The sequence below is a fragment of the Ovis aries genome, chromosome 15 (assembly GCF_016772045.2).
Source record: "Ovis aries strain OAR_USU_Benz2616 breed Rambouillet chromosome 15, ARS-UI_Ramb_v3.0, whole genome shotgun sequence".
NCBI classification, from domain to species: domain Eukaryota; kingdom Metazoa; phylum Chordata; class Mammalia; order Artiodactyla; family Bovidae; genus Ovis; species Ovis aries.
The window spans coordinates 52,840,543-52,864,518 of record NC_056068.1 but is presented as its reverse complement, the minus strand read 5'-3'; the positions used below and the strand labels follow the sequence as shown (position 1 = coordinate 52,864,518).

Below are 23,976 nucleotides of genomic sequence, written 5' to 3'. Positions count from 1 at the left end.
CTTTGCATGAAGTGTTCCCTTGGTATCTCAAATTTTCTTGAAGAGATCTGTAGTCTTTCTCATTCTGTTGTTTTCCTCTATTTCTTTGCATTGATCACTTAGGAAGCCTTTCTTATCTCTCCTTGCTATTCTTTGGAACTCTGCATTCAGATGTATGTATCTTTCCTTTTCTCCTTTGACTTTTGCTTCTTTTCTCAGCTATTTGCAAGACCTCCTCAGACAACCATTTTGCTTTTTTGCATTTCTTTTTCTTGGGGATGGTCTTCACTGCCTCCTGTACAATGTCACACACCTCCGTCCATAGCTCTTCAGGCACTCTGTCTATCAGATCTAATTCCTTGAATCTATTTGTCACCCACTTTATAACTGTAAGGGATTTGATTTAGGTCATACCTGAATGGTCTAGTAGTTTTCCCTACTTTCCTTAATTTAAGCCTGAATTTTGCAATAAGGAGTTCATGATCTGAGCCACAGTCAGCTCCCAGTCTTGTTTGTGCTGACTGTATAGAGCTTCTCCATCTTCGGCTGCAAAGAACAGAATCAATCTGATTTTGGTATTGACCATTTGGTGATGTCCATGTGTAGAGTCTTATCTTGTGGTGTTGGAAGAGGGTGTTTGCTATGAACAGTGCGTTCTCTTTGCAAAACTCTGTTAAGCCTTTGCCCTGCTTCATTTTGTACTCTAAGGCCAAACTTGCCTGTTACTCCAGGTATCTCGACTTCCTACTTTTGCATTCCAGTCCCCTATGATGAAAAGGACATCTTCAGGGAGGCCTGGTGTGCTGCAGTCCATGGGGTTGCAAAGAGTCGAACACAATCGAACAATTGAACTAAACTGAACTAGAAGGTCTTGTAGGTCTTCACAGAACCATTCAACTTCAGCTTCTTTGGCATTAGTGGTGGGGGCATAGACTTGAATTACTGTGATACTGAATGGTTTGCCTTGGAAACAAACAGAGATCATTCTGTTGTTTTTGAGACTGAATCCAAGTACCGCATTTTGGACTCTTTCGTTGACCATGATGGCTACTCCATTTCTTCTGAGGGATTCCTACCCGCTCATCTGAGTTAAATTCACCCATTCCAGTCCATTTTAGTTCGCTGATTCCTAGAATGTCGATGTTCACTCTTGCCATCTCGTGTGACCACTTTCAATTTGCCTTGATTCATGGACCTGACATTCCAGGTTCCTATGCAATATTGCTCTTTACAGCATCAGACCTTGCTTCTATCACCAGTCATGTCCACAACTGGGTATTGTTTTTGCTTTGGCCCCATCCCTTCATTCTTTCTGGAGTTATTTCTCCACTGATCTCCAGTAGCATGTTGGGCACCTACTGACCTGGGGAGTTCCTCTTTCAGTATCCTATCATTTTGCCTTTTCATACTGTTCATGGGGTTCTCAAGGCAAGAATACTGAGGTGGTTTGCCATTCCCATCTCCAGTGGACCATATTCTGTCAGACCTTTTCACCATGACCCACCCGTCTTGGGTGGCCCCATGGGTATGGCTTAGTTTCATTGAGTTAGACAAGGCTATGGTCCTAGTGTGATTAGATTGACTAGTTTTCTGTGATTATGGTTTCAGTGTGTCTGCCCTCTGATGCCCTCTTGCAACACCTACCATCTTACTTGGGTTTCTCTTACCTTGGATGTGGGGTATCTCTTCACGGCTGCTCCAGCAAAGTGCAGCTGCTGCTCCTTATCTTGGATGAGGGGTATCTCCTCACCGCCACCCCTCCTGACCTTGAATGTGGAATAGCTCCTCTAGGCCCTCCTGCGCCCATGCAGCCACTGCTCCTTGGACGTGGGGTCTCATATTAGTTGACTGTGTATGCACGGGCTTATTACTGAACTCACTAGTTAGCTCTAATAAGTTTTTTGGTGGAATCTTTAGGATATTCTTTCCTTTAGGATGATATAAGATGATACCATCATAAACAAGGACAATTTTACTTCTTCCTTTCCAATTTGGATGCCTTTTATTTGTTTTTCTTCCTTGACTGCTACAGTTGGGACTTTCAGTACTATATTGAATAGGAGTGGTGAGTGGGCACCCTTGTTTTGCTCCTGATCTTAGAGGAAAATCTTTCAACCTTTCATTCATGCATATGATGTTAGCTATGGGCTTGTCATATATGGCCTGTATTAGTATGTTCCTTCTATGCCCAATTTGTCGAGAGTTTTTATCATGAAAGGATATTTGTATTTTGTTGAATACTTTTTCTGCATTAAGATCTTACAATTTTCATCTTTCATTCTATCAATGTGGTATATCACATTTATTGATTTACCTGAGCTGAACCACCCTTGTGACCCAAGGGTAAAACCAGTTGATCATGGTGTGTGATTCTTCCAATTTGTTGCTGAATTCAGTTTGCTAATAGTTTGTTTGGAATATTTAATCAAGGATATTGACCTCTAGTCTTCTTTTCTTATAGTATCTTTATTTGGCTTTGGTATCAGGGTAATGCTGGGTTCGTAAAATGAGTTAGGGAGTGTTCCCTCCCCTACGGTTTTTTGAAAAAGTTAGAGAAGGGTCAGCATATTAATTCTTCTTTAAATGTTTGGTAGAATTCACCAGGGAAACCATCTGGTCCTGAGTTTTTCTTTGTTGGGAGGTATTTTACTACTGATTCAATTTCATTACTCATTATTTGTCTATTCAGATTTCCAATTTCTTCACAATTCAATCTTGGTAGGTTGCATGTTTTTAAGAATTCATCCATTTCTTCTAGGTAATCTAATTTGTTGGCATATAACTGTTCACAGTAGTTTTTTTGGATCCTTTGTGCTACTGTGGTATCGAGTGTGATGTCTCCTCTCACATTTCTGATTTTTTTTTTAGTCTTTTTCCCCTTAGTTAGCCTAACTAAAAGTTTAGTAATTTTTTTCTCTTCAAAATATCAGCTCTCGGTTTCACTGGTCTTTTCAATTGTTTTCCTGGTCTCCATTTATTTCTGCTCTGGTCTTTGTTATTTCCTTTCTTCTGCAATCTTAGGCTTAAGTTGCTCTTCTTTTTCTAGTTCCTAGAGGTATAAAGTTAGATTGTTATTTGAGCTCTTTCTTTTTCTTAATAGGTCTTCCCTGGTGACTCTATCGGTAAAGAGTCAGCCTGCAATGTGGGAAACTAGGGTTTAGCGCCTGGGTTGGGAAGATCCCCTGGAGAAGGAAATGGCAGTCCACCCCAGTATTCCTGCCTGGAGAATTCCATGAACAGAAGAGCCTGGTGGGTTACAGTCCACAGACTCACAAAGAGTTGGACACAACTAAGTGACTAATGCTTTCACACTATATACTTCCCTCTCAGAACTGCTTTTGGTGCATCCCATGCGTTTTGGTATGCTGTGTTTCCACTTTTGCTTCTTTCAAGGTATTTTTTATTTCGCTTTTAATTTCTTCTTTGGCTAACAGGTTGTTCAGGAGCATGAATTTTCCAGTTTTCCTCCTCTTATTCATTTTGAGTTTCATACCATTCTGGTCAGAAAAGATACTATGTATGATTCTGACCTTCTTAAATTTGCTGACCTGCTTTGTGACTTGTATCATCTATCCTACAGAATGTTCCATATGCAGTTGAGAAGAATGTGTATTCTGCTGTTGGGTGGAATGTTCTATATATGTCTGTTTGGCTCATTTGGTCTAAAATGTAGTTCAGGTCCAATATTTCCTTATTGATTTTCTGTCTGGGTGAGCCATCCACTGTTGAAAGTAGAGTGCTAGAGTCCTCTACTAATATTTGTATTGTTGTCAGTTTCTCCCTTTGGATCTGTTAGTATTTGCTTAAAATATTTAGGTGCTCCAATTTTGGGTGCATATATTATATATTTATGATTATTTTATCTTCTTGATGAATTGACCCCTTTTTCATTATATAATGCCTTTTTGTCTACTCCTACCATTTTTGGCTTAAAGTCCATTCTCTTTTCCCACTTCGGTTTTCATTTGTATATAGTATCTTTTCCCATCCTTTTCATTTACAGCCTACCTGTATCAGCCGAGCTGAAATAAGCCTCTTGTAGGCAGTATATAGTTGAGTCTTGTTTCTTTATTCAACTTGCCACTATATGTCTTGTGATTGGAGAATATAACGCATTTACAGTTAGAGTAATTATTGATAGGTAAAGATTTACAGTGCCATCTTAGTCAGTTCCTAGTAGTTCTGTACTTCTCCTCTAGCCTTCTCTTGTGGCCTACCTTTGTGAACTGATAATTTTCTATAAAAGTATGCTTTGACGTCTTTGTATTTTTTGTGAATTTACTGTAGGTTTTTGCTTTGTGGTTATCATGAGGCCTACATAAAACACAGATATGAGAGTCTATTTTATGCTTGATAACAACTTATCTTCAATCACATACAAAACTTTATGCTTTTACTCTCCTCCATTTTGTTTCTGATGTCACAAAACACTTTATGTCTTTTTATATTGTGTATTCATCAACAAATTAGGTTAGCCGTAGTTATTTTTCAACACTCTTGTCCTTTTAACATTCATACTAGAATTAAGTGGTTAACTGAGAACTTCCCAAGTGGCTCAGTGGTAAGTAATTAATGAGGACAGCCCGTCTGCCAACACAGGAGATGCAGGTTTGATCCCTGGGTCAGGAAGATTCCCTGGAAAAGGAGATGGCAACCCACTCCAGTATTCTTGCCTGGAGAATCCCATGGACAGAGGAGCCTGGCGAGCTGTAGTCCACAGGGTCACAAAGCATCAGACACAACTTAGTGACTAAACAATAACAATAAATGCTAACACATTGCCATGTTACATTATTATTCTTAACCCTAACCCCTCCCAGCTAGTGACTGTTCTAATGTTTAGATCAGAACATCTCTACAATGATAGTTCTATCAAAGGGGCAGTGAGGGGTGTTCCCCTGGTAACTAATGAGCCAACCTGACATCAGTTTTCTTTATAATTAATAACCTCCCTCTCTCTCTGGTTGTGAAGATCACTGCCATGTCCTGCTGTCTGCTGCCCACAGTGGGATGTCACTCGAGTACCTTGCTTCAGACATGGAAGATCCCTCTTTAATCCCATTAAACTACTGATGTCTATATTACTGCCTCTGGGCTCTTTCTTTAGTCTTGAGGCAGGGCAAATACAGGCTTGCAGACCTATAGGGTACAGCTCAACAGACACTGGGAGCATGCACAGGGAGGTGGCCACAGGGTCAGAGCATTTGTGAATGAGGCATGTGGAATGATGGGAGTGCCCATTGGCCAATGGGGAGGAGGCACAGGAGAGGTATCCCCAGTGGCTTGTAGGTGACGTCTGTAATGCAATTAGTAAGAGCTTCATCTCTTTGAAACCCTCTGGAGTACTATCTACTGCTTTCCTAACCTATTCCTTTTGCTCAGTGATTTGGTACCCTGGTTTAGGCAGAAGAGAAATGGGCTTCATCTACAGTTGGAGCCTTTTAATTAGAGAGTTTATTTACATTTAATGTAATCACCGATAAGGAAGGACTTCTGCCACTTTTCTATTTGTTTTCTACATGTCTTACACCATTTTTATTCCATAATGCCTCCAATAATGCCTTCTTTTGTGTTAAATATCTCCTACTATAACCATTTTGATTTTCTTCTTATTTCTTTACCCATATGTGTTATTTTCTTAGTGGTTGTCCCAGGGATTACAATTAATATCTTATTTGAAAACAATATTTCAAATTAATGCCAACTCAATTTCAGTAGCATATATACGCTTTTTTCCTATATAACTCTACTCCCCCAATGCTGTTATTATCACATGAAGGTCACAAAAATCATGAGTGTGAAAATATTGTGGAAACTATCAACATAATATATACATATTATTATTGCAGTATTTGGTCAGGTTAAGAGGCTTCAGTGCTGGCTGAGAACAGTCAGCAGTGAACTTGATAATGTTCCTAAGATTTAAGAGCTCAAACAATACCTTTGCTAAAAAAAACCGGAGAAGTAATTACACCTCCCACCTTTGTGCACATCCATTTCTATATTCCCAAGCCCTAACAAGTACCTGAAACACAGTGGATATATTTAATAAATTTCTTATAAGTAAATAAAAATATGTACAGAAATACCTATGACCTCCTTAAGGAAAGGAGAGAAAACCTCAATATTTATTAGGAATCTATTATCTCTCAGGTATTGTATGTTTTAAATATATTATATCTCATTTAAACCATACAGAAACCCTGTAAATCAGCATCCCCAATTTTATAGACAAAGAACCGGAGGAAGTGATTTTTTTTCCAGGTCACACATGAATCTCCAAAATTCTAAGGCATGTGCTTTTTCTCCCTCAGCATACTGATCTCGCAGTCCGCTCTATTCTGCCACAGCAGATCCAGCACATCTAGGGAAGTTCTCTTTTCCAAACACACAATGAAGTCATAAACAAGAGAAAGCAGCATTGTCTGAAAGGTTTCTAGCTTAAAATTTCCACTGCCAAGGGACCAGATGGTTTCTGGGATGTCTCGTTAAGCTAAAAATACCCACAACCACAATAAGTCTGACTTACAAACAAAGAAGAGGAGGAGCAGCCAGTGTCAACATGCAGCTGGAAAGCTAGAAGACTTAATGCTTATGAAACACTGCTTAAAGGGTTTTCAAATGGTAATACATGATATAAAACATGAGATAGCTCATGTTATTAATTGCTTACTCATCACTCTCCCTCACATACCCATACCACATTAGTTCCCCCCTCCCCGCCACACTATTTTCTTAATGAGACTCTCAGGCCTGGCAGAGCCGAGTCCCACCAAGAAGCTGAAGGCAAGAGAGGATCCTGCTCCTGGCCCCTAACCTAGGTATGTGAGGCCCCTCACCCCAACACATACATACTTAGGTAAAAGCAGAAGCAGCTTCCTAGGGCCCAACTGTAGCTGCCATGCACCCAGATATGGATAAGATTTTGTTACAACCCTTCCCTTGAATATTTATTATTGGGTTATCTACCTTGTGTACACTAGCATTCTTTTTTTTTAAGTGTACAATTTAATGGTTTAAGTATATTCACAGTTATTTAACCATTACCACAATTTTAGAACATTTCCATCACCTCATAAAGAAACCTCATACCCTTTAGCCATCACTCCTAAAACCCCACTTCTCCTCCAGCACTAAGCAACCACTGACCCACTTTCTGTCTATATGTATTTGCCTACTATGGACATACACTAGTATTTGTTTGCTGATGGATGGAACCATTGTTTCCACAGCTATATTGCAAAAGTAATGCAAAAGGATTTGAATTCACTCAAACAACAGGATAACTGGGCAGCTTCTTACCCAGCTCTATACAACTTTGTGGTTTTTTAGAACAAAGTGAAAGTGAAAGTGAAGTCGTGCCCGACTCTTTGCAACCCCACGGATAGTAGCCTGCACCAAGCTCCTCCGTCCATGGGATTTTCAAGGCAAGAGTTCTGGAGTGGGTTGCCACTTCCTTCTCCAGGGAATCTTCCCAACCCAGGGATCGAACCCAGGTCTCTCACATTGTAGACAGATACTTTACCATCTGAGCCACCAGGGAAGTCCTTTTTAGAACAAGACAATGTATAAATTATTTAAACTAACAGAAAGAAGGAAGCTCTCTGTTACAAAGGTAGATCATTTCAAGACAAAGCTCTAAGTGCAGAGTCTTTTGTCACAGGATTCTGACAACGGTTTGCTAGAAAGAACACAGGTTTGTGGAGTCAAGAGAGACCTGAGTTCCAATTTCATCTCTGTCACTTTATTGAGGTGAGAAGTTCTAGGGTGAATTGCTTAATCTCTTTGAACTGCATTTACCTTAGCTGAAAAATAAGAATGTTAGAAATCTTACAGGATTAATGTAGAAGCTAAAGGAAATGAGGTATGTAAAGTACTGAATACGGTAGAAGACCTGGGAGAAAGCTCGTTCCCTGATGCTACTTGTCACCATCCTGCCATATCCCTCTGAAAACCACCAGTATATTTCTATTGTAGTATAACAGAGAGATTCAGTTCAGTTCAGTCTTTGCTACTCCTTGAACTGCAGCACACCAGGCTTCCCTGTCCATCACCAACTCCCAGCGCTTACTCAAACTCATGTCTACTGAGTTGGTGATGCCATCCAATCATCTCATCCTCTGTCATCCCCTTCTCCCGCCTTCAATCTTTCCCACCATCAGGGTCTTTTCCAAGGAGTCAGTTCTTTTGCATCAGGTGGCCAAAGTACTGGAGTTTCAGCTTCACCATCAGTCCTTCCAATGAATATTCAGGACTTATTTCCTTTAGGATGGACTCATTGGAGCTCCTTGAAGTCCAAGGGACTCTCAAGAGTCTTCTCCAACACCACAGTTCAAAAGCATCAATTCTTCGGCATTCAATTTTCTTTATAGTCCAGCTCTTACATCCATATATGACTACTGGAAAAATGATAGCTTTGACTAGACGGACCTTTGTTGGCAAAGTAATGTCTCTGCTTTTTAATATGCTATCTAGGTTGATCATAACTCTTCTTCCAAGGAGTAAGTGTCTTTTAATTTCATGGCTGCAGTGATTTTGAAGCCCCAAAAAATAAAGTCTGTCACTATTTCCACTGTTTCCCCATCTATTTGCCATGAAGTGATGGAACTGGATGCCATGATCTTCGTTTTCTGAATGTTGAGCTTTAAGCCAACTTTTTCACTCTCCTCTCTCACTTTTATCAAGAGGCTATTTAGTTCTTTGCTTTCTGCCGTAAGTGTGGTATCATCTGCATATCTGAGGTTATTGATATTTCTTCTGGACAGAGAGATTACGGACACCTCTAAAACCTACTACTTAAGTTCCACATCACTTCTCCTTAGGATATCTTTCTTTTCCAACTGTAGCTGCCAAGCCTACATGAAATCCACACTTTTAGCAAGATTTGTCCTCTAAACCAGTTCATCTACTGATATCTGTTTTTATCCCTCCCCCAACGATATGCAGATGACACCACCCTTATGGCAGAAAGTGAAGAGGAGCTAAAAAGCCTCTTGATGAAAGTGAAAGTGGAGAGTGAAAAAGTTGGCTTAAAGCTCAACATTCAGAAAATGAAGATCATGACAGCCAGTTCCATCACTTCATGGGAAATAGATGGGGAAACAGTGACAGACTTTTATTTTGGGGGGGTCCAAAATCACTGCAGATGGTGACTGCAGCCATGAAATTGAAAGACGCTTACTCCCTGGAAGAAAAGTTATGACCAACCTAGACAGCATATTCAAAAGCAGAGACATCACTTTGCCGACTAAGGTCTGTCTAGTCAAGGCTATGGTTTTTCTTGTGGACATGTATGGACGTGAGAGTTGGACTGTGAGGAAGGCTGAGCACCAAAGAATTGATGCTTTTGAACTGTGGTGTTGGAGAAGAAGACTCTTGAGAGTCCCTTGGACTGTAAGGAGATCCAACCAGTCCATTCTGAAGGAGATCAACCCTGGGATTTCCTTGGAAGGAATGATTCTAAAGCTGAAACTCCAGTACTTTGGCCACCTCATGCGAAGAGTTGACTCACTGGAGAAGACTCTGATGCTGGGAGGGATTGGGGGCAGGAGAAGAAGGGGACAACAGAAGATGAGATGGCTGGATGGCATCACTGACTTGATGGACGTGAGCCTGAGTGAACTCCGGGAGTTGGTGATGGACAGGGAGGCCTGGCGTGCTGCAATTCATGGGGTCGCAAAGTGTCGGACACGACTGAGCGACTGAACAACACACACACACGCATGCGCACGTGCACACATACACACACACGATCTGCCCTAAACCATCATTAAGTCTTGTGGTTTCTCTTAAATCACTACCTCAGTTTTCCTTCATAGTCTCCTTTCCCTGACAGTTATTGTTTGGACTATTCCCCACATATAACTTGCTAAATCCTATCCTGAGATTTTTACAGAACCCACCAACTGCCCTTACCCTTTCCATCTCATGCCCTGGCCACATTTCTTCCACCCTTTAAAACCCTACTTTAAACCACTTCTAGATACTTCAATCTCAGAGGTGAAAAGAATCAAATCATTCAGTGAAATCCCCTGCCCAGCAAGCAAAAAGTAGGGTCTAACAACCTGTATTTTACATAAATGATATAGAATGAGGTCAACTGATTTTACTCAAGCTCACACTACTGTTTCCCTAAAACCTCCCAAGACTGACTTCTCCATTCTCACACCTCTCTGGCTTGTCTCTTTTCATCAGTTCTAAAGTTAGTCCTCCAGTATCACATCATTTATGGGTCTGGTATCTGTCAGCTCAAAGAGTTCCTATTTTCATGTGTTTGTTTTAAAAATGAGGAACAAGTCAGGATAGTTCAATTCATCCCAACACTAACTGGGCATGCAGTTATTATGACTGAGTCAGGAGTCACTCTCTGTCTCTATCTCTTCTTACACACACACCTTACAGGAAGCACAGACACTGCAAGGCTCTTTTGCTGAGCCCCACTCTGAACCACAAACTCAGGCTTAAAGTATAGGAACATTAGCAAACAAAATAATGTAGTTAATTTCTACTTAATTAAGGTTTAATTATAACTTGGTGCAATACAGACTTTTCTCTTACAGAATCTATAAAAGGATCCCCATAAGCTACTGCTACTGCATTAAAGGGAGAAGCTAACTTTATAGTATAAAGGCTTTATCAGTGTGGTCACTAAATCCCCCCCCACCCAAATCCCACATTAATCTTATAGAATCTACTCTAAACAACAACCACCAGCCAATCTGTTTCCTCCACAACTCCCAGAGTCCTCTTTCCTAGAGACCCTGCAAGTTTGACAATTCTGACAAAAAGCCTCCTTTAACCCACCCACGAGCACAAAGACCTATATCATTAAGCATTTCACAAGTATTTACTGAGCCTCTCCTGTGTGCCAGGTACTGTACTAAATATTGTGAATATAATGGCAAACAAGATTTTTGTCACAGCTTGCAAAGGATTTAAAGTCTAGTGGGGAAGAGACTTTAGAAGGGATTTTATAAAAATCGGGATCTAAAAGAAGGTCAAGGGGGACAAAAGAGTACAGTGGAAAGAGAGAAGAAATCTATCTAACTCATCGTCCTTCTATTCCAGCAGTCTAAGATTTGACAAGCCATGTTTTCTTGCTGGCCTTTAGTCTTTTCACTCTGAAACAAAGGAATTAGATAAGACAATATTCATGATCCTTTTCAGCTTTGGGTTCTAAAATAAAATACAAAATAGTGGCGGCAATACTCACTGAAGACTTAACATATGCCAGAAATCTCACTAGGCACCATTTGCTTAACCTACAGTTTTGTACAGCAGTACTGGCAATACTGCCTCACTTTCCTTTTTTCATTTTTTAAACTGGAAGGAGGATAGACGGTTTGACTATATTTTTTTTAATGGCTAGACCCTATTTCCCAAGCAGAAGTTTAAGTGATTTACAGTAAAAATATGTAAAAACTGAGCCTTAATCAGTTCAGTTCAGTTCAGTTGCTCAGTCGTGTCCGACTCTTTGCGACCCCATGAATCGCAGCACGCCAGGCCTCCCTGTCCATCACCATCTCCCGGAGTTCACTCAGACTCACGTCCATCGAGTCCGTGATGCCATCCAGCCATCTCATCCTCTGTCGTCCCCTTGTCCTCCTGCCCCCAATACCTCCTAGCATCAGAGTCTTTTCCAATGAGTCAACTCTTCACATGAGGTGGCCAAAGTACTGGAGCTTCAGCTTTAGCATCAGTCCTTCCAAAGAAATCCCAGGGTTGATCTCCTTTAGAATGGACTGGTTGGATCTCCTTACAGTCCAAGGGACTCTCAAGAGTCTTCTCCAACACCACAGTTCAAAAGCATCAATTCTTCGGCACTCAGCTTTCTTCACAGTCCAACTCTCACATCCATACATGACCACAGGAAAAACAATAGCCTTGACTAGACGGACCTTAGTCGGCAAAGCAATGTCTCTGCTTTTGAATATACTGTCTAGATTGGTCATAACTTTTCTTCCAGGGAGTAAGCGTCTTTCTATTTCATGGCTGCAGTCACCATCTGCAGTGATTTTGGAGCCCAAAAAAATAAAGCCTGACACTGTTTCTACTGTTTCCCATCTATTTCCCATTAAGTGATGGGACTGGATGCCATGATCTTTGTTTTCTGAATGTTGAGCTTTAAGCCAACTTTTTCACTCTCCTCTTTCACTTTCATCAAGAGGCTTTTAGCTCCTCTTCACTTTCTGCCATAAGGGTGGTGTCATCTGCATATCTGAGGTGATTGATATTTCTCCCAGCAATCTTGATTCCAGCTTGTGTTTCTTCCAACCCAGCGTTTCTCATGATGTACTCTGCATATAAGTTAAATAAGCAGGGTGAAAATATACAGCCTTGACATACTCCTTTTCCTATTTGGAACCAGTCTGTTGTTCCATGTCCAGAGCCTTAATAAAGACCACATTAAGTAATAAATATGAGAAGAGTATACCAAATGTTATTTTTAAAAATCATATGCCATGTTGTAAGGCCATGATGACCGAACTAAAAACTCTGCCATGATCCTAAACTTCTTGACAGTCAAAGCACAGAGGAAAATGGAACTGGACATGTAGCTCTTAGAAAAGACACTGGCTCAACAGAGAAAGTTTTTCCAGATTGAACTTTTGGTATAACTTGCAATCAGGTTTTTTTTTTTTTTTTTGATTCTTCAAGTGGTAAAGAGGGTATGAGGAATGAAGGGAAATAAATTTAAATGAACAACAAACCAGTTTTTCAGATATCTAAAATAAGACCTTAACTTTATAATTTATATCTTATGGTTCAAGTTATTAAATCTTTTCAATTCACATATATTTGATAATTAACTTAGAGATGACCTTGAGTTAACTATTACTCTACCTGCCTATTTGAAAGAAGCTTCATTTTCAAAGAGCTATAGGAGTTTATTAATAGTGTAGCAAAACATTCTTTGTTTTGAACGTTTCAAATGCAAGTAGTCTGAGCTGCGCTCGCAAGATTCAGCCAGAATCTACTGATAGACTTCTTCCAAAATAACCATCCTACCAGGCCTACTTGCTCTTACCTCCATGCTTCTGGGCTTAAGAAAGAAAAGTTTATAGAGTAGATAAGTAAAATAAATGCAGATTAATTTGATTTAAATACAGATGTTTTAAAAAAACGTTAAAACTAGTACAAATGAATTCTCGTTAGGAAACACACTTGCAGAGAAAACCTGTTCTTTAGCTGTTGCTTACCAGATAGAAAAAATGTATTTGAAATACTCCCAAACTATTACCAATGCTAATTCCTTTTTACTTGTGCCAAAACATATAACATAAAACTTACCATTTTAACCATTTTAAGTTCAGAGGCACACTGTGATGCAACCATCATCATGCTAATTCTTTTTTAATATATCCATAAACCTCATCTCAGTGTCAGCACTAACAACTCCACACTATTTTCCTAAATATCATCTAAAATTGAAACAATATTTTCTTAACTAAGAAATAAAACATGTTGACTAAATAAGAGATGCAGTTCACAGTATTACCATAATAGATTTTCCAACCTAAAGTTTCCATAACATCAACAAATAATTTCCTAAAAAGATAACTGTACCAACCAAATCCAATTAATTTTTTTTCAATTGTACTAGTAATTGAACTCAGCCCACAACCTTGTATATTTGGAGGAAAATGCTGAAATTCATAAATGTAGAATATGACTGTAAACATCTCAACAATAAAATGTTAAATGAATATTTTCCTATAAATTAAGCCCATTGTGACTCAATGTTACAAACTACGAGAAAAGATGAGCCAAGGAGCAGGAAAAAAAGATGTCCTACAGATATTCCAGAGCCACACATAATCAGAAGCACTCCCCTTGGTATATATAGACTTTACATTTTGCCCTTCAGAGAAGAATTTTCAAAGTTCCTTGCTAGGCATTTCTAAGTAACAACATATTAACCTTCTAATCACTTTAAAAGAATGAATTACAAGGGCAGAGATCAGAATTGGGAATAAGTAGTTCACCTATACAACGTCTACTCCAATTAATTGGGGCAATTTGGCCTCGACATCGTATTTGGGTTTAATTTCCTTTTTTTCCAAGTAATTTCAAATGAAGAGATATTGAGTAATTGCAGATTGCCGAGAGCAACATTTTTTTGTTTCAGGGGATATTTATTGTAACTTGATTCGAATTAATGATATGATCTTTTTCTCTTTTTCAGTAGATCTCTCTAAAAACCATTAAGATATTTCTGCTATAAATGGGAAAATGTTCTATATATACATTCTGCAGCTGACAATTCTTAGTCAAGCAATCTTGAATTTTTTAACTTTACAGAGCATTTATATTTCAAGCACATATGCACAAAGCAAGAGTTTATCATCATCATAAATGGTAAAGTACACTGGCTTACACATTATATACTGGGTCCTTATTACATCAGTCAAACTGTAATAGAGTGGCCGTTCAACAAATTTCAAATGAATGAATAAATAGTCTAGGAAACAGCCTTCCTGGAAGGAGTCACCATCACCCAGAGAAAGGAAGGCATTTAAGGGAAAGAGAAGTTTAGTGAATTTTACTCACAGAAATACTCAACATTCTGCAATAATCTATATGGGAAAAGAATCTGAAAAAGAATGAATATATGTATAACTGAATCACTTTGCTGTATACTTGAAATGAACACAACATTAAATCAACTATACTCCAATAAATTTTTTTAAAAAAAGAACAGGAAAATCAGAACATATACAAAAAGGATTCAGATATAAAAACATCAGGGATCACAACAGTATGAACTTTATGACATTCTTAAACTTGGTAGATTTTTTTGGTTTTATTTATTAGTGACTAACAATAAAGAGCATTCAGACAAAAAGGATCCAGGTGTATGTCCACAAGTAAACAAGAAAGGCCACTTCATAATGCTGTGTTAAGGAAGAGAAGAACCCTAGAAGTAAGAGTGAGCAACACCAGCTAAACCAAAACAGACAACAAATGGGGTAAAGATCGTGTGTTTTCATATTAAAACAGAGTATGGCATGTAGTAGCTGTCCCCAGAATGTCCACTGAATAAATGATTCCTTCCAGCCTTCCTCCCTTCTTTCATTTTTCCTTCCCTTCCTTTCCCTCCTATCTATCTATCCATCCTTCCTTCCACTGAGGCCTTCATTATTCTTCCATCACCCAACATCCATCCAATTTCTCCTTCCTTTCCTTCCCAGGGCCTGCAAAGTGCAAAGTATCAAGAGATTCCTTGACAAGGGTCTTAAAAACTTTTCAGTTTGCCCTCTTGAAACCTATCAAGATATATTTTACTTCCAGGCACTGAAAAAAAAAAAATCAACTTTGGCCTCAAGTTCCTACTAAGAGAAAAAAGTTCACAAAGAAAATCCATGGCTACCGTCTTCAGTATCAATGGATACTGAATAAGGCTTTATTGTTTCCTCCCAGAATAGAAAGTTCAACTCTTCTGTTCAGCAGAGCAATTAGTACAATCCTATCCTGACGATACCAGAAAAGGATAAGGTTTACTTTTCTTTAAAAATTCAGTTCAGTCCCTTATTTCTTTCTAATCCATATTTGAAAACCAGTTTCCCCCTTCCCCGACTCCCACCTCCCCCAAAGTAACTACAGTAAATCCTTTTGCTCCCCCGCCCCACCCGCAACCCCGTCCCTTTTGCCTCATACCCCAGAATGAAAGAACCCTGACTGAGTTCATTATCAGTCTCTTACCCTGCCAGGAAAGCTAAGGAGTAGGAGCTGCTCTTGGAAACAAATGCCGAGCGGTGTGTCTGTATCATCTTGCCTCGGGAAGGCTCTTCATTCTCTGAATCTGAGAGGCGTGCAGGACACTGGCAGGAGACAAGGGAGACAACACTGTCTATGCGGGTTCCCACGGACCCCCCACAGCTAGAGCCCAAACCTCTCTAACACATGCCCCTTCCCTCAGTCCAAGCGATGATGCCAGCTGCCTCCTGGGATCCCAATCTGGATAGCTCAATACAGCTCAAACTGAATGTATCCAAAATCAAGCTCGCTATTTCTCTTCTCTAAGTCCCACTATGAACCCAGTTAGCAGCCTCGATGTCATCCATGACTCCTTCCCTTTTTTCAAAGTCATAACATTGCACAGAGCTCTTGAGTACCCCAACACACCCAAATATTTTATTTCATTTATTCTTTAACCAGTTCAACTAAGAAAGGCCTATTATCTTTTACAGATGGCAAACTGAGGCTCAGAGCAGTTAATTTGCCTAGGATCTTAGAGTTAACAGGTAGCTAATGCTGGTCCTTCGATCCAGAACATGTTTTCACACTGCCTCCATGCCACTCCTGCTTTGCCCCACTGTACTGAGATGTCTCTCGGATCTAATACCCTACTCTGTCTCTCACACTCTACTCATCATCATCGCCTTTCCTTACATTCTCATCATCTCCTGCCTTGATTATGGCAACAATCTACTTACAGGTCTTGCTCTTTCCAGCCTTTCTTCCCTCTAATCCTCTCCATCCTATTAAGCACACAGAGCCCATCACTCCCCTGCTTAACTGTTGGTGACTTTAGGATCAAGTCTAAATACCTCAGCATGATCCAATAGCCTTCAAAACCTGGATCCAACCTTCTTTAAAGTTTTTCTCCCAGCAGTTCCAACAAAGGTAACTCCTTGAGCTCTACAGCAATCAAACTATTCTCAACTCTCCACATGTACCATCACAGTCTTTCAACACTTCTATTCTTTTGGACATGCTATTAGTCCCTTTCCCTAAGATTCTCCTTCTACATTTTCTGCCTATAAAATATTCACTAGCCTTTCAGAGGCATCTTAAATGCTACTTTCTCTTGAAAGGTTTTTCCATCAGCTTTTTCCATCTTGCTGATACTATTTCATTTACCTTCACTTTATTTTTGAGTTTCGAGTCTTTAAATTTATATTCAATGTTTCTTTTACATGTGCCTTTTACATACAACATATGAGAATTTGCTCATGATTTAATATGAGTTTCTTCTTTATAGTGGAGAAGGCAATGGCACCCCACTCCAGTACTCTTGCCTGGAAAATCCCATGGATGGAGGAGCCTGGTAGGCTGCAGTCCATGGGGTCACGAAGAGTCAGACACGACTGAGTGACTTCACTTTTCTTCTTTATAGTATGTATGTGTGGGCTAAATCACTTAAGTCATGTCTGACTCTGTACAACCCTATAGACTGTAGCCTGCCAGGCTCCTCTGTCCCTGGGATTCTCCAGGCAAGAATACTGGAGTGGGTTGCTATTTCCTTCTCCAGGAGATCTCTCCAACCCAGGGACTGAACCCGTGTCTCCTGCGCCTCCTGCATTGGCAGGCAGGGGGAGCAACTATCACACTGAACTGTAGCTTCTTACTGAGGAGTCTGACTTCTGTTTTAGACAACTGACTTGGACAGTAAATGATTACCTTTTCTCTAAAACTTCTGATACTATTATACAGTAGGTAAACAAAAAAAATGTATAATCATCTAATGATTAACCAGTTTTCTAATGATTAAGTTAATATCAAAGTTAGAGTTATGGACGGAGGCATGCAAGGCATCTTATGGCTCAGAGTACATTGTATTCCTTAAATGTTTTGCTATTCTCTAGGCTGATAGGCACATTCATACAATAGGCTAGGTTTAAAACAGCCTGCAAGAAAGAATTGAAGGATTATAATTTACAGAGCAGCTCTTCAGTTTTGTAGGGTATCTATCATTCCTTAAAACCCTGTTGTACAAACTATTCACTGGAGAGATGTTAATAGCACTAACTCATTACCAAATATTGTGGGAAGCAAGAAAAACCTTTGACATCAATAGACTCAACAGGGGAGGGTAAATAATGGCAATTCTTCTTTATTTAGGATTTTCTACACAATCAATTCAGTACCGAATAAAAGAATGTTCAAATTCCAGCTCTACTACTAGCTACCACTGTCACCAGAAGTTAGCTGCTTTACCTTTCTGAGTCTCAGTTTCTCATCTATAAAATTAAGAATTATCTCTCTACTATTAATACACCTATTGTGATAAACCATTAAAAACACAAGGTGCATTAGCTCACAAGTAGTAAATGGTCAACAAAAGACAGATTTTGTTTACATCAACTTAAGTACTATTACTCTTTTAAGAAAACACTTTAGTGTTATAATACAAATATGCCAGGTTTCTTTTAATTGTTGAAAATAAATTTACATTATTATAAATAATTACATAAAGAGAAAGTACTCCAAACCCCAACTCCTCTCTATTTCTATTCCCACAAAAACCTAAAACCATAAGATAGGAAAATATTTACCTCTCATCTTTAACACTGCATAAAAATAAACCTATAGCATAGATCCCCTGGAAGAGAATATGGCAAACCACTCCAGTATTCTTGCCTGGACAATTTCATGAACAGAGGAGCCTGGTGGGCTAGAGTCCATGAGGTCTCAAAGCGCTGGACATGACTGAGAGACTAAGCATGCACACAGGCAATGAGACACATGGATATCATCACAGTGGTGGTTTAAGACACAAAATATCAATAGGAGATTAATTAGGTAAATCCTACAGTAAAGAATAACTAGCGGACCTCTAAATAATGACGCAGGATTCTTTATTTACATGGCAAGACATCCATGATTTATAATTTATTAAAATAGATCACAAAACAGTATGTATACTAGGTTGCATTTTCTGAAAATAAAAACAAAATATGTTATACATACACACACACACACACACACACACTTAGAAATCTGCAAGGATATTCACCAAAATGTTTATAGCAGTTATCTCTAGGTTGTGGGATGACAAGCAATTTTCCACTTTCAGCTTTATAATCTTTGGTATGGCTATAATTGTTACACCAAATTGTTTTCCAACAATTTGAACTATTATTGGTATTAACTGTCATAACAGATCATAATAAACACTGTGCCTATTTTATTTCCATTCTAAACAAATAACAGATAACTGCTTCCACAATCAGCCCTTGCCTTCCTCTATTTGAATTCAACTTGATAAACATGAATCAAACTCTTGTGATGTGCAAGGTACCATGAGAGATTTTTTAAAATGGTTAAGACATATTTCCTATAGTCAACAAACTTACAAATCAAATAGAGAAACACAAACACACAAATAACCATAACATAAGGAAGAATTAAATAAGTCATATAAAAGTTACAAACTGAGGAAAGGAAAGTTGAGGGGGAAGAGAATGGATAATAGAAGTGGAGAAACAAGAAATTCCCACCAGTTCCAGGAAGGCAACAGCTTTGAACTGGCCATATAGAGAGATTAACAGCATTTCATCAGGTAAGGTTAACGGTGTATCAATGAGATGAAATGCAAGAGCAAGGATCCTCAGAAGAGAAAGCATGGGTTATATGTTTGGGAAAAAGCAAACAGTTCAGCAAACAGTCCCTAGAGTTCTGGGATATAAGCAAGGATAGAAACAGAAGCTAGACTAATACTAAAGACTTAAACATGAAGAGTTCTCATTTAGTTCCACAGGAAATGGGGAGCCACTGAGCTTTTCTTATTTTATTTTATTTTTAGCCACTGAGCTTTTTGATTCAGGAGGGTAAAATGATCAATCCAGCTCTAATCATAATACTCTCTATTAAAAATAATCCTTTAGCTGACCTTCCACTGAGACCACTTGAACTTCTCTTCAGTCCCAATGAATGTATCGTTGGCTAAACTAAACAAAATTACTTGTCCTACACCAAAATTTCTTAAGAAATATTTTATGGTAAAAGTCTCAAAAATATGAAATATAAATGCAGGCAGAAAAAAGGCAAAATCACAAAATCTAAAACTTGAAGTGTTCATAGATCCAATTTTATTCAATGTATAGGCAATTTTGCAAAACTGGCCATGACCAATCAGAACTGGTATTAATACTTCCTGATTCCTTTTAAGATTAAATTTTAGGTTGATGTAATTAATTCCTATTACAAAGATTGAAGTGGCAAGATAAAAAATAATTAGAGCAAATTTCCATCTTTGTTATGAGTGGATATTCGAGATATTTCCTCGAGGAAACCTGGGTCTGGCAAGGTCAACAACAACAGGTTCTTTCTATCAAAGGGCCATAGTAAAGAGTAAGCTCTCTCCCAAAATTGGTTTGTTCTGAAAAGAAATATCTTTCTGGGCAGTTTCCGATGAGAACAATAATGGATAGTCCTGTTGGGGTGAAGAAGCAGAGTTTGCAGTTTTTAGAGACCACAGACAACTATTAGTTCGGGGCTATTAGTCAGAAGAACTACTATACACACAAAACTATCATGTATTTTATTCTTGCCTTCCTAGATGAACCATATTCTCTCCAAAAGCAGTCTTTTTCCTTTTGTAGTTCCCAGTGAACAGAGTTTTAAGAGTACATAAGCATTTCATATTTTTTAAACTGAATCTTTTCAGAAGGTTGGAATACAAATGGTTATTTTTAACAATCAAATAATAACAATTATTATAACTGGGATCAAAAAGCCCCACATACACACTGACAGTCAGCAAATACTATCAATTCAAGAAAGCTTATGTAACCTCAGTTTCTAAAGTTCAGGGAAAACACCTTTGCAAAGAGTAAACCAAAAGCACTGAGAAATTATGTAACATGGCCAAAGTTGTACAATCTGTTATAATGCTGGGACCTGTTTAACAGGCAGACTTCTGGTCTAGAGATTTTTTTCCCTCTATTCTGTTATGCTGTCTTTATATATAATAAAACTTTATTAGTCCACCTAATTAAAAATATAACCTGAAATACGAACAAGACAGAATCATAAAACATTTTAACAGGTATGACTCTAAAGGTATTTAGCTAAGTACATACAGCAAGTAATAGAAGATGTCCGACCCAATATAAATTGCTAAAGAAAAAGAAAACCAATTGTAATCATACATTTGAGCCATAATCAGTGGATCCTCCAAAGGGCTTTCTTGTATTAGTTAAATATACAATTTAAAACCTTTTACAGTAATTTGCTTGGTAAATAAGTAATGAAAAGAATTCAGGCAAGATTTGGCCCAATTAGAAATTTAATTAAGTTAAGTTTAAACAAAGTATCTCATCTAATTTTGAGGACTGACCCTGTAAGCCTGGTGGACTACATACAGTTCATGGGGTCGCAAAGAGTCGGACATAACTGAGCACACACACAGACACACACACACACAAACCTTGTAACTAGAGAACTATGCTGTTTGGGTTATTATAAAGAGTAAAGGGAAATAAAATACAACCTTTAAGGAAAGTTCATCCTCCTAGTTGAGGATATAACACACACAGAACTCCATCAAATAACAACACCTAAGTCAAAATGACAACGTATGTATAAAGCTTACCCAAAGCAGCATATACCACACTAGGTTTTCCTTCTCACTCACCATTTTTCCCCACTGCTCTCCCTTAATCTTTTCACACAAGTCTCATTGTCCTGTTCACAAATCATTTTCTCCAGCTCTCCATCTGGATGCTAAGGTCCTAAGTTGCATAGTCAATGACTGTTACTGATCATCAAGACAGGTTTTTCAGATCCATGTCACCTGGGCTAATGGCTGATTTTGAGACAAGTGTCCATCAAAAAAGTGATCTACTTACATGCTCTAGATTTGTCTTCAGTACTAATGGCTCATCTCTTTTTTTCTGTTCATCTATTTTCCTTTTTCCTATTTCTGTGTCCTCTGGTAACAACTTGTGGATTTGATCTTCAGAGGTTTTCTCCTCTTGTAACTTTTCTTCTCGCAGCTAAAAATACAAATCACATCGAGACAGTAGTTTTAGGCAACAAAAGGCTTAAAAATACCATTTATTCAGTAGTCTATTAGAACAAACAGGAAAGTTCTGAGACTATTTCCTTATTGGATATAAAGCCTCTTATTTTTTAAGTATGTCAGCTTCTACTTGACTCTTACCAAACACCCACTTCATGGCTTAAGATTTAACTGCTCTGCATTCTTGAGCAATATGAAATCACAAAAGCTAAGATAATACACATAATCAAGAACTAAGGTTTATTCACTTAGCCAAAAACTTTCTTTATTTCCATAATCCAAATATAACTGCACTAGGCCAGGAGAATAGCAAAGATGTATGCCACAGAGGGTCAGGGAAGTTGGACTAAGCAAGAAAGGGCTTTGGGCCTATTGGCAACAGAAAAAATGGCTTATAACAGTCCCAATGTCCTACAGTTTATGCTGTTATCTTGTTACCTACAGAATAGGTCAAGTACATGGTCTACAAAGAAAGTTAAGGCAGACTAATATGCTCCTCATTTGAGGGAGGTAGCCTGGCATTATGAAAATAAGATGGCTTTTGGAATTAAGTAGTATCTTGCTATATACTTATGGTATATCAAGAGTTCCTTTCCTAACCTCCCTTTATTCTCTTTTCATTGCCTGGGACTTTAATAAAATTTAAATGGCATAATGTATATGAAAGCAATTTTAGGCTACTAATATTTTTAATCATACTTATAAAACATAAAACTAGAGAACAAATTTTTTCATTGGCTGTCAACTCAGAGTTATAAAACAACAATAACAATAAACAACAATATTCAGTTTTTAAAATTAATATTTCTTTTTTATTTAAGTTATGAAAGTATAACTCATTTATAGAAGACCTGGAAAACACAAAGTTACATATAGTCCCACTATACATTACTATTATTTTTTAAGCAGGCAAATTAAAATTTTTAGTTGGAATTTCAATATCAAACTGAAAAATTAATAGAATGAATAGACAGAAGAGTAGAAGAATACAGTAGACTCGAGGGCTTCCCAGGTGGCGCGAGTGGTAAAGAACCTGCCTGCCAGTGCAGGCTCTCTTGGTCAGGAAGATCCCCTGGAGGAGGACATGGCAACCCACTCCAGTATTCTTACCTAGAGAATCCCATGGAGAGGAGCCCGACAGGCTACAGTCCATAGGGTCACAAAGAGTCAGACATGACTGAAGTGACTTAGCACACACGTGCTCATACTCATGAACCAATTGGCACCATGAACCAATTCCAGATAAATTAAGATTTATACAATTTTCACACAACAGAAGGATACAAATTCTATTCAAGTTCCTATAGACTATAACCTAGAAGACACTGGAACATTTCCAGGGACATAAAACAAGGTGCAAAAATTTCACGGTCTAAAGGCATTAAAATCATACAGAGCCTGTTCTCTTATCATTGTGGAATTATGTTAGAAATCAATATCAAGAGATATTTGAAAATAACCCACATATTTTTAAGTGCAATATGACATCTACCAAGAGAGTTCATTAACTTAGTCATTTAAAGCCTCAATAAAGTTAGACTGAAAAAAACACAGATGGTGATTGCAGAGAAGAAAGCATTTAAATGAGAAATTAATATCCAAGACACTTTAAAAACCCCATGCATCCGGAAATTAAATGTCCATTTTAAAATAATGGATGTATCTAAGAAGCCATAATAAGGAAAATAAGAAAATTTTTGTAACAGAATAAAAATGAAAAGAGAATTTATCAGAATTTGTTGAGCAGCTGAAACTGCTCAGTGTAACTTAAATACAATGTGGAATCTTGAAAAAGGTATGAAAACAAATAATGGACACTGGCATAAGATTTTATGAAATTTGAACAAAATCTGTACTTTAGTTAATAATATCATATCACATGTTAATTTCTTGTTTTGATAAAGATTTAGCCTTATATTTCCAATTTCCATAGGTATGATTCCAATAAGCCTGAACTAGTCTTAACATGCTGAGTCTAACTAAAGAGGTTATGAATATGTAAAGAACACAAAATACAATGTTATATAAGGAGGAGATTCAAATGAAATAATGTACTCCCAACTTCTCAAGTCAAACAAGAACACAAGAGGATGAAAGCTGATCCATAGCTAGAGAGAAAGCAAACCTGAATTCTATGCTAACTGCCTACATGAAAGATCAAAGCCTTTTAACAATCTTAGATGAGAAATTCTCATTCAACAACATGAACACAGGCTTCACTAAGGGGCATTGCACTTGAAGAGAATAGA

The 23,976-nt window shown here is 38.2% G+C and overlaps 1 protein-coding gene across 1 annotated transcript in view; it reads right to left on the bottom strand.

The window, feature by feature from the left end:
- The window catches only part of RNF169 (ring finger protein 169), a 97,251-nt gene that overhangs the window by 8,992 nt on the left and 64,283 nt on the right, over positions 1 to 23,976 (bottom strand). Inside the window, exons 3-4 of the mRNA XM_012096605.5 lie at positions 21,555 to 21,701; positions 15,682 to 15,800 (exon numbers count right to left, since the gene is read on the bottom strand). Of these exons, the coding sequence (XP_011951995.3) occupies positions 15,682 to 15,800; positions 21,555 to 21,701 (266 nt within the window). The remainder of the gene's footprint in view (positions 1 to 15,681; positions 15,801 to 21,554; positions 21,702 to 23,976) is intronic.